Below are 17,564 nucleotides of genomic sequence, written 5' to 3' on the forward strand. Positions count from 1 at the left end.
GCTTTATTGTGTAAGCAAAGCTTACAGGAGTTCGTGAACAATACATTAATTAACGGTTATTAAAAATATATTTAATATTTGTTATTAAAACAAACAGCTGAACTGTCAACATATGACCGTAGATTCTACCAATCAACGAGCTTCTCTAGACCATTTAAAAACGAAGTGCCGGTCAGCGCGCAACGATCTAGTGGGTGTGTTCGATTAGAAAACCCAACGTACGATCTGATACGTCTCTAATTCCAGCTAACCCGGGCGGCGTGAGGAAAGCCCTGAGCCAACCAATCCCATGGCGTGTCAACCTACTCAACAAGGTACACCCGCGTCCTGAACGGGTGGATGAATCGAGCCAATCCAACAGGGGGGGCATTCATCTGATAGGAAACTACGGAACCAAAAAAACTATATTTTTTTTATTTGAGAGTGAGAAAACAAAATATACGGTAGTGAGTTGAAGGTATTAAAGAAACTGAGATAACGTGTAGGGCGTTTACTCTCCAACAGGCATTTAACTCATTCAAGCTGATACAAATTAGTTCGCGAATGCAGTAAAAATAATTATAAACATAACCAGTATTATCATGAGAAATGAAATACGAAATGAAACGAAACTGGTTGTAAAACGAATGTAGTTTTGTGAGTGTCTACGTTTTGTGGCGGAGGCATACAGGTCTCTGGCTGTCACTTCACGTCTCCAACTAGATAATTCGTCTTTGAGTTGAATGAGTGGCGAGTGGACATGCACTGAAAGACCAGATATCCACAACGACTATATTCGGTGCGAGGACCCCTTTTTAAAAAAAACAATTCAGCTAAGAGTCACAACTACGATGCAACGATGACTAATCCGCAGCTGAATGAGTTCATTCCTCCTCCGGAGTGCCCTGTTTTTGAGCCCAGCTGGGAGGAATTTGCCGACCCTTTTGCGTACATCAACAAAATACGACCTATTGCAGAGAAGACTGGCATCTGCAAGGTCCGACCGCCGCCGGTGAGTATCTCTTCGTTTTGACACTTGCTCAGGACTTGTTTTTATTTATCGGCTTGCCGTGTCGGCCTCACCTGCTGTTGTTAATTTAGCAGGCAAAGTTGTGTTTTTAGACAGGTTTCAACATGGCGGATTGCGGCTCCCGAGTTGAGCTGCCAGCTAGCCTGAGCCCGGAGAGTGTTGTTCGCCACAACGGAAGTCGTTCTCTATCATATGGGGAAATTTGTGCCTTGGTCAAGTTTTTTTTTAACATCCAAAACAGACACACGTGTATTTATTTAAGTCACTCAATTAATAACACGATTTAAAAACAAAAATCTGTCGTTGAAGTTATTCAAATGAAATGGGAAGTGTTTACGTTAGCGCAGCAGGAAAAAACGCTTCCTGTAACTGGTCGGACGGAAATTAATGTTAGCTCCGAAACATTTAAACTAATAATTCGACCATTGCCTTTCAAATGGTTAGTTGAATGTACACCGTAACTTTCCCAACAGGATTTGAAGGATTTAGCCAGTGAGGTAACCAGGCTAACGTTAATCAGGCCCGTTTAAAGCGACAGTTGACGTTAACGTAGTCTAACGTTAACGTTACGTTACGTGCTCCGTGACCAACTGTTTATGGAGAGAGAGAGCGAGAGAGAGAGAGACACGGTTCAACAACGAACACCTCGTTTCTCTTTTTTATTTTTAAATCATAGCTTTTACATTTTTTTAAACTATCTTGAATGTGAATATGCCAGATTGTCGACGGTCTGATTGTTTCTAATTTACAGAATAATTTTGAAATCAGCTGTCGAGCTTTCTTTTTTTCTTGTTGAAGGATAATTTTGCCATAATCTAACGTTAAACCTCCTGACGGGTCGCGTGAGTCAACAATGATCAGTACAGAAATTAGACCAAATTATGTTTGTACAAATAGACTTTCTAAAATGGACACAATTAACATTGATCTCACAATGATGTTATCTGTTGGGATAGGAGAAGGAAGATATTTATTTCAGGGTGTGTCCAAGCTTCCACGCCAATTAGGGGAGGGTAAAGTATTTTGAATAATAATCATAACTGTTCATCCTCCCATGTAATAGTAATAATAGTATTGGATAGTTTTTAGAGTTTAGCGTATGTCCCTTTAATAAAACATTGACATAAAACACGTTGCATCCACGGGATGTAACGTGTTTTATGTTATGATAGCCAGAATATAGATCGAGGAGGTTGAAATGAGGATGTGTATTCGCTTATTTACGGGCAAAACGTCAGGGGTAGTATTGCAATATAACCAAAACAGGGTGGGTGGGGGACTGCTTGGTGTTTGCTCTTCCAAAACAAACCTTCTTTAGAAGGCATGGTTGAGGGTGCACAGCTCATGTACACAAAGGAAGGCCGTTGCAAAAGCTTTGAGCATAAATTACAAGCTGATAGTCCAGGTCTACCTTTACAGAGATAGACCTATAAACTGCTGGTTATCCTAGTCACTGCATTTATTAGTTTTATTTGAAAAATATCTCTATAAAGATATTCATGTTTATATACAAGGGAAGGACAAAGGTAAAGCCTACTACACCCTAGCCTGAACAGCTTTTTAAATGATCACTGCAAGTCATATGTACTGGCATGCTCGTGACTGTTTTTTAAATAAAGGGTTTTTGGTTATACCTTTTTTTTCTGTCTTCTAAAAACCATATGGTGGGAAGCAGCGTGTCCATAACATTCAAATACAGTGCTTTCTTCCTGATTATATATAATTGATCAATGTATTAAAATAATACAATAAATCCTGTTTAAAGTCGAACCCTACCAATTGTCCTGCTCTGTGCCCCATTCTCTAAAGCCCTGTGTCATGCACCAATATTTCTACTCAATATTTAGACTAGAATTTGGCTCCAGGGTCGACTGTGGGAATTTGAATACTTCCATGGATATGAATGTGAGCCGATTTAGTTAATTTCTACTAAAGCAAAAGTGCATCATTTTTATGTTTAGTGTTTTTGTACGTGGGCATCTTGAGGCTTGTGTGGCAAAGTTCATACATTGTACATGCTACATTTTTTTTCAACATTTCCACATGTCATAGTGCTAATCCCGGTTAACATAGCATGCAGCAAATTAAAAGTTACAATGAAAATGCTGACTATTTTAAAAATGACCTATTTGGTGGTGTACCCATTTGAGAAGAATTGTAATCCGGAGCTGTAGCCTGGTTTCCTGGCTCTGGTGAGGCCGTTCACATGATCTTTTCTTTGCCACATCTCGCATACCAACTTTCAATGCAGTAGTGTAGTGTCAGCTGCAGTTTGGCTCCAAGATGTTAACCTTTGTCATTTTAGCAAATGTGTAAAATCCACGTTTTAGATGTAGGTGGTAGCTAGTTATTGTGCTAAAATAGTTACCTAATTAGAACAAATCTTTACTTTGCCAATAAAGCTGCTACTAGCACATTCAGTTAATCTAATTAGATTGTTAGGTGGCCTTGTTTTTCGGAAAGCCTGAACTGTGTCTGTTCCAGAAATCTGAAGCGTTAAGGACAAAGTAACCGTCTATTCACGGGTGTTGCAGATCCGGTGTGGCTTTGCATAGTTTCAGTTTATGGATTTGTCGAGTTTATAGATTTCTGTTTTTGTTTTACAAACACCAGACGCAACTTTTCTGACAACCTTTCTCACCTATTATTTGAAGGGCAAATCAGAAAACTCATCTCTAGCATTTCTGTCTGTTCCACAATGCCAAAAATGACTGAGGTTGGAATCTTTGAAGAAATTGACATGTATTTCAACTATACGGTTTTAGAGCTTTGTTCGCAGCTACCAGAGTACCAATCCTGATCATGGCAGCATTTCAGCCAGTATACCAACTTTCACAGGAGATTTCTCTCTTCATTTTCTCACTGATGACAAATAGGCAGGAAAGTGTTGTCACACCTTCCATTTAAAAAAAAAAAAAGTTTGTATTCCCTGACTTTTAATTGACTTTTTGAAATGTACAATTCTAAATTATTGCTTTGCCTGTTAAACATGTTTTCGTGGTGTTGTAGGGTTTTGGGTCCCTTTTCAATTGTACAGCACTAGAGTCAAATGTGTTTTACGAAGACTTCTAGATTTAATGATGTATAACTGAGATTATCTTGCTGACTCTTGAGCCATCACTGCCACCATGTTCTCCAGTCTTGCAGGAAGTTGTGTGGTCTAGTGTGAGTAGGTGTGCAAATGCATTAAAACCAGACGTGTCCTTGTTTTGTTTGTCAGTAAGACAGATGGGGTTTTCACTTCGGTGTAGTTAAACAAACAAAGCGGCAAAGTGAAATGTGTGTGTGTATTTATTTGGATATTGTTGCTTGATAAATAAGAAGTTTTATTTTATTTTAATTGTTCGTTTTACATGACCCCTAATAATGCAATGTAGCTAAATGAAAATAACGTAAATATTATTTCACATGTAGTTTTGTCCCTGCAACACAAGAAAAAACGCGTCGAATGCATATTGACGCACGGACACACGCGCACGCACATGTTATGACTTCCTGTATGTCTGCCTGTTAATGACCGTCTGTTGGTTTACTAGAATAATAGCAGTCCTTTGGAAGTGCAGACTGGGTGTGTAGTTGCACTCTGTATCCACTCATGCTTAAAGAGGATCAGAAGATAGATGTTAAAATCACACTTGCGTTAAAAGAAGCAATAGTCAAAGCCTCTTTTGAATTTTTCTTTTAATTTGGGTCAAGAACTCTGTGACATTATACTCCAACCTAGATTTAAAAAGAGGACAACTCTAGTACTCTGAATCGTCTACTTGTTCAGGAAAATACAGCGGTACTTTCCTGCAGCTGTGCACACTACACTGAAGTCCAACTCATTAGCACCAAATCTATGAAGGGAAACAATCTGCAACAAAAACTAAATCTTTTCTGCTTGAGTAACGTTCTGAAAAAAATGAAACAGCGTCTAGCTGGTTTGGAATATAACTAGTTTTATTTATTTCAATAAAAGTATAAATTCATGACCTATTTTAAAAAAAAATGTTAAGTCTTCAAGCCACAGATGGGCTGAGCGGGCCAAAAAACACATCTTGGCTTTTGGTGTTTCACAGCATTTATTCAGAGAAAACTATCTACAGGCGAAGCAGCCTTATCTATGAAGGATGATTGTTTTAAGGGGTTTGACTTAAACCACTCCTTCACATCGAGCCTTGTTGAGTCTTCTGTACCTTTTTACTGACCAACAGTATTTTGATTCAAATACTTCACTTAAAATGTCTGATTTTGTTTCATTAAATCTCTCTTTTTCTGTTTTATTCCCTCAGGAATGGCAGCCACCATTTGCTTGTGATGTTGACAGACTGAAATTCACGCCGAGGATACAAAGGCTTAATGAGTTAGAGGTACATTCATTATGTTTTGTAAATGTATTGAGTAAATCTGATATTTGCTAAACATTTTTTTTTAGTTATTGCATTTTAATTTAAAGTTATTTATGTTCCAGTCTTTTAATTTCTCCCAAGCAATATAAGGTTATGTTTTGCCTTTGTTTGAGAGTAAATCTTAATGTTAAACACACACTATTGACCTGCTTGTTTCTATGTCCTTTTAGGCTCAGACCAGAGTCAAGTTGAACTTCCTGGATCAAATTGCAAAATTCTGGGAGTTTCAAGGATGCACTCTCAAAATCCCTCACGTGGAAAGAAAGATTTTAGATCTTTACCAGCTGAATAAAGTGCGTGCATGTCCTTGCTGCTGTTTAAAATCAAGACAGAATTATCCACGATAACAATAACACACAGACTAAATGAATAGGTTCTCTCTTTTCAAGCTGGTGAATGAAGAAGGAGGCTTTGATGCCGTCTGCAGAGAGCGGCGATGGACGAGGATATCTGTGAAGATGGGCTTTGCTCCAGGCAAGGCTATTGGCTCTCATCTGCGGGCCCACTATGAGAGAATCCTCTTCCCATACAACCTGTTCCAGACTGGAGGCAATCAGCCTGTATGTTGCTTATTGCTTCTCTTTTCATTTACCAGTAGGAGAGTAGTAGCTAGACATGTTAAACAAATTGTTTGGGAATTGAGTAAGAGTTCATCATAATACATTGTATTAGCCTTTTTTCTTGGTTATACTGTGACTATTCTAGTAAGTAGAGCTCGTCTTCTACCTGCTTAATCCACACTGTAATATTATAGGTGACAGCATTTTAGTTTAGTATTTCATTTCTTTGTTTGGTCATGAGAATAGAAAGAACTGTATTGAGTATTTTGGTCTTGTGCCGAGGCCAGAAAAGGTCTTATGAATTTAATTGTGTTGTACAGCCTTTACATTAAGCAGATCCTTTTGACTCTTTAAATGTTTGCCACAGAAAAGCTCTTGGTGCATTAGTGAGTAAGTCTTTTTTCCATACTTTCAAAAGGGCTTTTCTTGTTTGGCGTCTTTTGGAGAGGTTTGATAGTGGGATGTTGTATTGATATGTTGATCATCTCTTGTGGGAGTGTCTCAACTTAACTTAATTTTAATTAGATGCAGGTAAAGAGTTTGGGTCTAAGTTGTGTCTGATGTTGTTTATTTTATTTTATTTTATTTACATTCTCCTACTTTTCTTTGCAGAGAGCCACCTTGACCAATGACACTAAAGATAAGGAGTACACCCCTCACGACCTGCCGCAGCGGCAGTCTGTGCAGCCCCAGGAGACCTGTAGCATTGCTCGCCGTGCAAAACGCATGAGATCTGAAGTGAGTGAGATGGGGGCGGGCCAAGGCCATGTAAGAGAGACTCCAATTACATTGTAACTACTCAATGTGCCGGAGGTTCATCCAGTCACTCAAGCATGACGTTTCTGACTTACAAGAACCATAACAAATCGCGGGAGTTGTTTTTTTGAGAGTTTTGGGGTTGGTAGACACGCCATACCCAAATGAACGTGGAAGCGCTAAAAAAGCGGAATTTTCATAATATGTCCCCTTTTAAGTAAATGTTCATATTCATGTACCATCCACACAAAATATTACAAACTCTTCTACCAAACTGTATCGTGTCACTTTGATAACGAAGCTTCATGGGTTTCATACCAGTTGTCTTGTTTTAAAGAGTAATCGCGTCTTATTAAGGACCTGTTGTTCTATGTCTATCTGTTTCTTACGGACTCACCGACTACAACAGAGAGGCAGTTTTAAAACGGAACCCGGGGAAGTTTGCGAGAATCGTCCTAATCTCAGGAGGAGAATGGGAACGTATGTTGGAAAACAAGAACCTGGTAAGAACAAAGCAAGCCGTGCTGCTGGGTGTTTACAGGAAATAGTGGGATTGTGTCAAATGTGATCAGTGCCATTATTGGAGATTCCTTAAGTTCTCCTCTGTCTTTCAGTGAGGATGGCGGTCACTGAGGTGAAACGGGAGCCCGTTAAACACGAGGAGCCAACAGATAATGAAGAAAAAACTGTTTTAGATAAGAGACCGCCGTCAAGTAAAGTAAGTGTATTTTCTGTTAAAGTGGCCTAAATCACTATTGTGCCAGCAAAAGAAAGTAATGGATCCATGTTGTTTTGTTTTTAGAGAATTTCTGTCCCAATCACTCAACAAAGGCAGCGCTTCTTTTTGTCCTCTTCAGATCGACCAGTACATGTGCCTTGTTTGTGGCAAAGGTACTGCTGAGGATCGGCTGCTTTTGTGTGATGGCTGTGATGACAGCTACCACATCTTCTGTCTGATCCCCCCCCTTCACGACGTTCCCAAAGGCGACTGGCGATGTCCCAAGTGCCTGGCCCAGGTGAGAACCCTCTGTGGGCTAAATCCTCTAATTGGGAACAAGAGAAATCTTCTGCCCAATGTTCACAAATAAAATACGACTCAAGTGTCTGCATATTGTATTTTCATATTTCCCCTATCCCCATCCCCTAATTTTATTTCACAGGAATGTGGCAAACCTCCGGTTGCGTTTGGCTTTGAGCAGGCCAGCAGGAGCTACACCCTCCAGGCTTTTGGAGACATGGCCGATTCCTTCAAGTCAGATTATTTCAACATGCCAGTTCATGTGAGTTTGCGTGTGTGCGTGTTTGTGTGTATATAATCTGTTTTACTACTTTGGCCATAACAAGAAATGCTTTGGTAACGCTCTCGGACGAGCGGCAGGAATCAGCTAGTTTGAGATGTAAATTGTTGTGCAACTGATTTCCTGAGACGGCTTGCGTTTCTTGTCATTGATCCCAGCAGATCTGAGAAAACCCTGTGTGAATATGGCACACAATAACCTCTCCTAATGTGCTTTAGATGGTTCCTACTGAGCTGGTGGAGAAGGAGTTCTGGCGTCTCGTCAGTACCATTGAGGATGACGTCACTGTGGAGTACGGAGCCGACATTGCCTCCAAGGAGTTTGGGAGTGGTTTCCCTTTGAGTAACAGCCACTTTGAAGTCCCTCCTGAGGATGAGGTACAATCTGTCTCCTGTTTTTGAGGATGGTGATTTTGTATATGTCTACAGGCAGAAAACATTTTTTTATAGTTGGGGTCTTTAATTTTAATCCCTGATTCAAATTCAATTTTACTGGAAATCGATGTGTAAATCTTCTGTAAAGAATTTATACATTAGTTTACCTTCACAGCTTTCAAAAAATTGATTGTTGATTACCTGTTTTTTTTTTGGCTGGTTGAGTCAGTAACTGACGGCACTGACTTAATGTGAATTCAGTTTTCCCTTTGATGACTACAATAACACCTGCTGAACTAGGCTTTATTTTTAGTAAGAAGTCATGTGGATTGAGACCTTTTGTCTGACCTGCAGCATTACCTGAGCAGCGGGTGGAACCTGAACAACATGCCGGTGCTGGACTCCTCCGTGCTGACTCACATTACAGCCGACATCTGCGGGATGAAGTTGCCCTGGCTGTATGTGGGGATGTGCTTCTCTTCCTTCTGCTGGCATATTGAGGACCATTGGAGCTACTCCATAAACTATCTTCACTGGTAGAGTGTACTCCCTAAACTCTATTGTGTATCTGCTTTATTGATTTGACTGTTGCACAACAAACAATGCCTTCCACAAGAAATGCATTTGTATAGGTCTTGTTTAGTTCTTAATTTGTTGTGTGTTGGCACTTGTTAATGGTAATTAGATATGACCACATTTACAGGGGCGAGCCTAAGACGTGGTATGGGGCTCCCGCTTATGCCGCCGAGCACCTTGAGTCGGTCATGAAGAACCTGGCACCTGAGCTGTTTGAGTCACAGCAAGACCTCCTTCACCAGCTGGTCACCATCATGAATCCCAACACGCTGATGAACAACGGCGTCCCGGTAACCTGCTCCGTGTTACTCATTTATGAATCATTGCATTTCAATATCCGAAATTAAGCGTGATGATTACCTTTTACTTTTGAATTTTACGTGGTATGTTATTTAGATATTGACAATCATGCAGTGTCTTATCAGTATCTTTTGACAACCCTAATATATATATATATCAAGACATCATAATTTTTCTGGGTTCCACATTGTCACTCTTAATGTCATCCTTTTTAAACCAATTATAAAAACTTGCACTGTCATTTTTCAATTTGTATTTTCTTACTGATGACTAGATCTATCGCACCAACCAATGTGCAGGGGAGTTCGTCATCACTTTCCCCAGAGCTTACCACAGTGGATTCAACCAGGGCTTCAACTTTGCTGAAGCTGTTAACTTTTGCACCATGGACTGGGTAAAATAAATCTGTTGGCACTCTGTTTGGGAAAACGCAAGATTAGTTTTGTACTTATGAGTAAAGTCATAATGGTCATGCTTTTTATTAGATTTTACTGATAAAATTGTGTTGATCCATTAGGGCTTTTTACTTATGCTTATAGTAAATGGTGGAAAACAAAAGAGGTGAAAGATTGTATTACCGTATTTTCCGCACTATAAGGCGCACCTTCAATAAATGACCTATTTTAGAACATTTTTCATTGGATGGATGGGGGGGTGGGTGGGGACTGTGCTTTCAGGGTCCGATCGATGCTGCGAGGTGTGTCCGCCATCCACGCCTTAAATTTTCAGCTACTCTCCAGCCAATTAACAAATTGATCCATATAAGGATTATAAGGAGCACTGTCATTTTTTGAGAAAATTTAAGGCTTTTAATTGCGCCTTTTATAATGCGGAAAATACGGTATAATAATCATTTTATTTATATAATACTTTTCGAGATGAAGCCATTAACATTTTACAAAAGCTATATTCCAAAGCTCTGATATTGTTAATATAGTTTTTTTTCTTTCCGACAGATGCCCATCGGCCGTAAATGCGTGGCACACTATCGGGAGCTGAGCAGATACTGTGTCTTTTCACACGATGAGATGGTTTGTAACATGGCTGATAAAGCAGACACAATGGATGTCGACCTGGCCTCGGCGGTGCAGAAAGAGATGACCGACATGGTCCAAGAAGAAGAACAACTGAGAGAGAAGATCAATAAGTTGGTGAGGCGGTCTCTTTAAGTTTTTTTTATTTTTTATTTAAATTAATTTCTTTTTTAGTTCAGTTGATTAACAAAGTTCAATAATGGCAGTATTGATATTTCAAAATGTGTGCGCAACATCCAGAAGGAACAATAGTAAAATGTTAAAATGAATGAGCTGATTCCCGTTCTTGTTTCCGTTTGTAGTATTGGCTTCTGTCTTCACATGATTACATGTCATCAAGAATTCCTTAGAGAAAACTGTGACTGTTGTTTATCTGCACAGTTCTCTCATGTAGTTCCTTTGTCTCCTCTGCAGCTCAAATTACAGAATACAAAATTTTGTTTTTGTTGTTTGCCCCCCCCCCTCTCTCCTCCCAGGGTATTGTGCAATCTCGACAAGTTGATTATGAAGTGCTCCCCGATGAGGAGCGGCAGTGCTGCAAGTGTCGAACCACCTGCTACCTGTCTGGCATAACCTGTGCCTGCAGTCCTGGCAAGATGGTGTGTCTGTATCACACCGGGGACCTCTGCTCCTGTCCCCATAGCAACCTTACACTCCAGTGAGTCTTCAGTAACCACAACAACTATCACTTCTGAATTTGGCTTGTGTTTTACTTTAAATACTGTTATGAATTGTCTGCGTCAGCTCAGCTACCTCAAAGGTACTCTAAAAAGGTTTCTCCTAAACAATATCTTACATAACAGTTGCAAGTGTTGAATATATGTTAAGTTATAAAGAAATCGATACACAAAACAATAGTACAGCAATTGAATTGGCAACAATGGGAGCTGTGCTGTTTCTGAGGCAGTTGGACGAATATTTAGTGCAATTAATAGTGGAATTACACACGTTTTCATCTGATTACATGATATAAATCATCCTTCACCAGAAAGCTCTTGCATATCTTACACAGCTCTTATATAGAATTTGTCTTTTTTATCTGTCATGAACACCTATTAGTTTTTATTGGACCGTGACACATGTGCATTCATTGTATCGAATCATTGCCTTCTTTTGTCTTTCCCTGCAGTTACAAGTTTACTCTGGAAGAGTTGTATCCAATGATGGAATCAGTGAAGCTGCGTGCAGAGTCCTATAAAGAATGGCTCTGTAGTGTGCAGGACATCCTGGAGAACAAAGGAGACAAGAAAAGAAGTTAGTTAATGAAAGAAAACAAAATGCTACAAAATTCCGTTATCCAAAATTTGTGCCTCCCAATTTTAAGGAACACTAAATGCCACTCTATTCTATTCTATTCTATTACCGCTCCTCATATTCCAAACCTTCTAAAAGTTTGTACTGCTTTCTGGTCAGGTTTGGAAGAGCTCCACAGCCTGGTGGAGCAGTCAGAAACAAAGGCGTTTCCACAAATCAGCCTTCTAGATCAGCTACGCACAGTCGCCTCAGAGGCGGATAAAGTTGCTACGATGGCCCAACAGCTTCTCAATGGAAAGAGGCAGACGAGGTATGATATTAAGAGATTTTCAAACTCTACTGTCTTATTGTTTTGGAAAGGTAAGTGCAGTTTCCAAGTATGTTTTGCCCTGAGGTTGACTCTAATTTTGTTTTTACTGACTCCGTTGTATCATTATTGGGGATAATTCACTGTTCATACTTTATATTTAACTTGCTAGACAAAAAGAGTCTAGACTTAATTTTCAAGATCTCAATATTGTAGTTTAGAGACTAAATACATTTGTTTGGGTTTATTTCTGCTGTTTTCAGATAATTCTGTCATTTTATATTTATAGATCTGCTGTTTTTATTTTAAATTTGTATATTAGGTATCGTTCTGGAGGAGGAAAGTCTCAAAACCAGAACGAGTTGGCTGTTGAAGAGCTGAGGTCTTTTGTTCGACAGTTTGACAACTTGCCGTGCAACATCCGACAGGCTCCTTTACTAAAGGTGGGATAGTTTGGATTAGAAACTTTACTTCTTCATAACAACCTGAATTTTGGATATTGTTGAATTTGGTTACATTGGAGAGAAAAAGCCTTCCATGTTAACCCTTTTCTTAACACGGTTTCAACTGTTCAAGTCTGATCTGAACATAATGTGTGCGATGGACTTCATTTTAGAATGTAGTCACATATTCATCTCTAAATGCATGTTGAATGTAACCCCCCCCCCCCCCAGGACTTGCTGACCCGGGTGGATCACTTCCAGGAGCGCAGCGAGCGTCTTCTCTCTGACGAGTCACCCAGCCCGCTGGAGCTGCAGGACCTGCTGGACGAGAGCCTGGGCCTGGACGTGGAGCTGCCCCAGCTGCCCCTGCTGAGGGAGCGACTGGAGCAGGCCCGCTGGCTGGAGGCCGTACAGCAAGCGAGCAGCCGACCAGAAAGCCTCTGCCTGGACACCATGAGGAGGCTGATAGACCAGGGCGTGGGTTTGGTCCCTCACAGCTCGGTGGAGAGAGCCATGGCTCGTCTGCAGGAGCTGCTTACAGTTTCAGAGCAGTGGGAGGAACGGGTGCTGGGCCTTATGGAAGCCAGGTGAGCAGCACTGGGCCTGAGTTTGTATGTTCATTGCTTTTAGCGTTTAGTTGCCCTTCATGCTTATGGTTTAGGTGGAGACAAAGGATGTAGTACTCAGTAACTTAATGAAAGTATAATGATGTAAATTTCCTAAACAATAGGAAGCGTATCATTGACACTGGAAAAGGTATGGCATTAGATATTAATTCCCCATGAAAAACCTAATCAACCACAACAATGACGGACACATTTCCTTACATATTAGCAAACGCACCTTTTTTATAAAGGAGAAAAGATCTAACACTAATCAAATTCAGTAACGCCTCAGTTTGGTTACAGTCTTGAACTTGCTTACCAAAACTTCATTTCAAAACCGTGAATTTGTACTTTGTTTGTGAATTTCCAACTTCCTTAATATGTGGTGTCAGGTGGGAAAACCTGAAATCAGCTTTAACTGAAATGTGCCCAGTCTGCACAGCCAGATCATGTTGGATAAAGAGGATCATGGTGTTGTGAGAGTGTTTAACCCTGCGAGGGCTCCACAAAGACGACACACTGTAAAGCACCAGACCTTTGCAAGCACCTCACGTGATCTGATGCTTGATGTTATAAATGAAAATCAAAATGCGGTCTTTATTTTGGCAGGACCCAAAACTGAAAAAAAACAAGATAAAATTTCACGTGACACAAAATGAGACATTCTATAGAGCCGGTATATGTACACTGGATTCCTGAAGCTCATGTCTCTTTACAGGCCAAATCACAACCTAGAAACACTTGATGCTGCTCTACAAGAAGTAGAAAACATCCCTGCCTATCTGCCCAACTGTCTCCAGCTGAAGGATGTCTTCACCAAGGCCAAGAAATGGCTCCATGACGCCGAAGCACTTCAGGTGAAATATAGTCTCACTTAAACCAAGCTTTATGTTCTCAGTTCTGAACACTTTGCCTGAGATGTTCACAGATGGGAGAAGACATAAATCTTGTGTGTGCATGTTTGCAGCTCGGGGGACGTATTCCTGTGCTGGACAGCCTGTCTGAGCTGCTGCTCAGAGCAGAGGGCATTCCAGTGATGCTCGAACCGCTGAGTCGGCTGGAGGTCCTTGTCAGTGATGTTCAGACCTGGAAGGAGAGCGCCGCAAAGACATTCCTACTGAAAAACTCGCCTTTCTCTCTCCTTGAGGTAAACGCATGTGTGCTCATTTTAAAAGCTATTTGACAGAGCAAATTAGTAATGTTTTTTTTCCTTCATGTTCTCAGGTGCTTTGTCCGAGGTGTGATGTAGGTACCGGGCATACGAGGTTGAAATCCAAAAAAGGAAAAGAAGCTTCACAGATCAATAAAAAATCTGCAACAAAAGTAGAGTCGCTGTGTGATGTGGATAGAGCTCTTTCTGAGAGCAAGGACTCTGCCTCTGCTGTGAGTGGAAATGCAGTATTTGATATTTTATCAGCTACAGTGTCAGTAGGGTTGTAACAGCTCATTTCTTTCTAGAAAAATGTGTAGTAACCCTATTGTCCTAAAATGAAAAAGTGGGACACATTTACAGTCAAAGCTGTGAAATGGTCCATTTATTTATTGTTGTGACACCACAACAGTACAGAAATCCTTACGGCCCAAAATGGCATATTACGTGGACATGTTTCCCGTAAACTTCAGCTGTGAATCATACATCACAAAAAAAAAAATATTCCCCTGTATTGTTAAAACGATAAAGTCCCTGGTCTACCATCGTGGCCACAAAGGAACAAAAGGCAGGAACAGGGTTGATTTATTATCAATCATGAACGTTGGTTCAAAGGTGTGGAGATGTTACCTTGACAGCCCTAAAGACAATAGTTGGTATGAGCCTAATCTGGTGTCCGTTTGTAGACTTGGAATGAGATTGGGGACTTAATTGCTAATTAAGGACTATTCTCCTTAACAGATGGCAACTCTCGCTGATGTCCGGCAGAGGGAGATGGATCTCCTGTTGACTCTGCGTGCTTCAAACGAGTCCAGGCTGGTTCCTGCAGAAAACTGTTGTGCACTCAGCGTCTGCATCTGCCAAAAGGCTCCTTCGGGGGCCATGATGCAGTGCGAGCTCTGCCGAGAAGTCTTCCACTGCGATTGCGTCACAACAACAGCAGACCTGGAGTACGGCCAAGCCTGGCTATGCCCTCTTTGCCAGCGGTCGAGAAAACCCCCCCTGGACAAGGTCCTGCCTCTGTTGGCTTCACTGCAGAGGATTCGAGTCCGGCTGCCAGAAGGGGACGCACTGCGCTTCCTCATCGAGAGGACTGTGCGATGGCAGCACAGAGTTCAGCAGGCCTGCACGGAGGGAATGCTGAAGAAAGTGTCGAAGATGGTCAGTGGAAACTCATTTTATAACATTCAGTTGAACAGATGAGTCTCTTGTTGGTTATTGGAATTCATGGTCTCTTCCCTTTATGAGGGACATTGACGTTGTAGATGCACTTATTACAGTTTTTTTTCTTTACTGTTTCAGGGAAAGGTTGGACCTGGAATATCTTCACATCTGACTCAGGAAATCAACTGTTCATCTTTCCATACAGAGCATCAGTCTGTTCCACTCCAGGGTAAAAGCTTTAAAAACACTGCATTACGCATACTTTCCTTTTTAATGTCACCTCTTAACTCTCCGCCCGCCTGTCATATTTGTCACAGGTCTCGCCCCTGACCTGGAGGAGCTTTTGGTGGAGGGATTCCTACTGCAGGTCACTCTGCCTGAAACTGAGCAGCTGTACAAATACCTGCTGTACAAGCTGGCCCCGCGACTCTCACACAGCGCCCCGTGTGAGAGCAACACAGAACAGGACCAACAGCCACAGAGAGGAAGCCCGCACCACAACAAGGTAGTAAGAAATGTTTGTTATGATCTTTATAATCACACGTATAGTTAAATACGATATGTTTATTGTAATATTTACGCCTTAACACAGAATGGAGTTTCCGGTCTCAAGAAAGAGGCGTTGAACGGTCAGAGCAAAAGGATCAAGCGGCGTAAGGAAAGCTCTGACTCGCAGCACAGCGAGAAGGCCAAGAAATACCGCAAAAAAAAATCAAGCAAGAGCAAAGAGAAGAGCGAAGACACAGAGCGGACGTGTTCTCCCACACACGCACTGTCTGACCCCACTGCTTCAGATTCCGAGGAGGACTACTCTCTGTGTGCTGCACCATGGTGCAGGGAGCCAGAGGGCGACGAGGTTAGTGTTGTATCGCTCCACCTAATATACTACATGCATGAGTTTTAACTGATTTTTATCTTTATTTTGTAAACCTTTATCTCACATTTTACTTTTTTTCAGGTGAACTGGGTCCAATGTGATGGCAGCTGCAATCAGTGGTTCCACCAGATCTGTGTCGGACTTTCTGCTGACCGAGCAGAGAAGGAGGACTATATTTGCATAAGCTGCACACAGCCAGACTATGACCGAGGCGAATGAAGACCAAAGAAGTGACTTTGAAGGATCCATGGTTTTTGTTTTGTGAACCCCAGCACTTAAGTGCACACCTGAACTCTGTGTGCTCCTGTGGCTTCTCCCCCTTTACTTTCTGGCTTGCCCGTAGTGAAAATGGTGCTATTCACTGTTTTATTTTTTTCCCAGAGTTACAAAAGACTTTCGTCACTGTTTTCGTCTCGTGGCTGGTTTTTCAGCCAAGCAACTAATCCTTTCTGAAACTTTCCAAGACTTGATGCAGATGTACAAAATTACAAAATGTTTCAACAGCGCAGGGATTTTTCAACCAAAAAAGTCAATTTGACACCACATTTTAGAACTTTTTTTTTTTAACATCTGAACAATGTGAAACTTATCTTTTTCTTGTAGAATAAATATTATTTATCTAAGCAATAACTGAACTTATTAATTGAGGTTCAGTTTACACCTGAGCTATATTGTGCATATAAATTCTTTGATAGGGTTTTTGCTTCAAGAAGGCATTCTAACGAATTCATATTTGAATCCTATGATATTGCACAGTTCTATAAAAATTTGTGAACAGAATTTGAATCAGAAACAAGAGTTAGGAATTTATGTCTGAGCTATTTGATCCTACATGTGCAACAGTTTTCACCCGTATCCCTTAACAAATCACTGACTTTGATATAAAAGTCTGGTTACTTTTACCTATTTTTTTTCCAGCTGTTTGTAAAGGAAAACGATGAACTGTCCAAAATCAAAGGAATGTACATTTTGTTTTAGGATGGATTCTTTCCCTTTTTATGGTTTAGAAAATATTGTGTTGGACTTAGATTTAACACACTTTGCGTGAATTACCTTTTTCTGCTCCTTTGGGTAAATAATATAATTCATATGTTGCAGTTTGCATTATAAAATAAAAGTTTGTTCCCATATCCTTGAACTTGTTAATCCCGACTGTCTAGGTAAAAAGATGCTTATTTTAATGCACTAACCCATCTATTCCTGTTATCTACATTATTCGTAAAATGCCCTTCTCAAATTTTTTGTTTAAGGTTAAAACCACAGGAAACAATTGTTCTTGTAGATGGGGAATTTGTATTTGTTTCACTTAAAACTATTTAAAGGGAACATTTTTTACAACATAGTTCCCCCTACACGCTGTCAAAATGGAAAACTATTCATACAACCCGTGAATATAGATAACCGCATACATGTAACTGATTCTTGGTTAATATTTGATGCCACGCTAGCTAATATCTAGCAGAGAT

The 17,564-nt window shown here is 40.6% G+C and overlaps 1 protein-coding gene across 1 annotated transcript; it reads left to right on the forward strand.

The window, feature by feature from the left end:
- Nucleotides 1-479: 479 nt before the first annotated feature.
- On the forward strand, nt 480-17,228 carry kdm5ba (lysine demethylase 5Ba). Its single transcript, XM_040204089.2, has 27 exons — nt 480-991; nt 5,284-5,361; nt 5,571-5,693; nt 5,790-5,960; nt 6,573-6,698; nt 7,126-7,219; nt 7,331-7,434; nt 7,574-7,732; nt 7,877-7,996; nt 8,233-8,391; nt 8,743-8,924; nt 9,092-9,254; nt 9,539-9,658; nt 10,221-10,415; nt 10,775-10,956; nt 11,428-11,552; nt 11,712-11,862; nt 12,182-12,302; nt 12,534-12,889; nt 13,626-13,764; nt 13,875-14,054; nt 14,132-14,290; nt 14,799-15,218; nt 15,360-15,450; nt 15,539-15,726; nt 15,814-16,077; nt 16,180-17,228. The coding sequence occupies exons 1-27, from the start codon at nt 839-841 to the stop codon at nt 16,315-16,317; spliced, it is 4,461 nt and encodes a 1,486-aa protein (XP_040060023.2). The 5' UTR covers nt 480-838; the 3' UTR covers nt 16,318-17,228.
- The last annotated feature ends 336 nt before the right edge of the window (nt 17,229-17,564 follow it).

The sequence above is a fragment of the Gasterosteus aculeatus genome, chromosome 17, assembly GCF_964276395.1.
Source record: "Gasterosteus aculeatus chromosome 17, fGasAcu3.hap1.1, whole genome shotgun sequence".
Taxonomy (NCBI): domain Eukaryota; kingdom Metazoa; phylum Chordata; class Actinopteri; order Perciformes; family Gasterosteidae; genus Gasterosteus; species Gasterosteus aculeatus.

Excerpts from the sequence above, each read along its gene's own strand:
- kdm5ba (XM_040204089.2), top strand. The coding sequence starts at position 839 with ATGACTAATCCGCAGCTGAATGAGTTCATTCCTCCTCCGGAGTGCCCT. Across the intron at positions 7,997-8,232 it reads ATTTCAACATGCCAGTTCAT|ATGGTTCCTACTGAGCTGGT; the intron begins GTGAGTTTGCGT and ends AATGTGCTTTAG. Across the intron at positions 13,765-13,874 it reads ATGACGCCGAAGCACTTCAG|CTCGGGGGACGTATTCCTGT; the intron begins GTGAAATATAGT and ends GCATGTTTGCAG.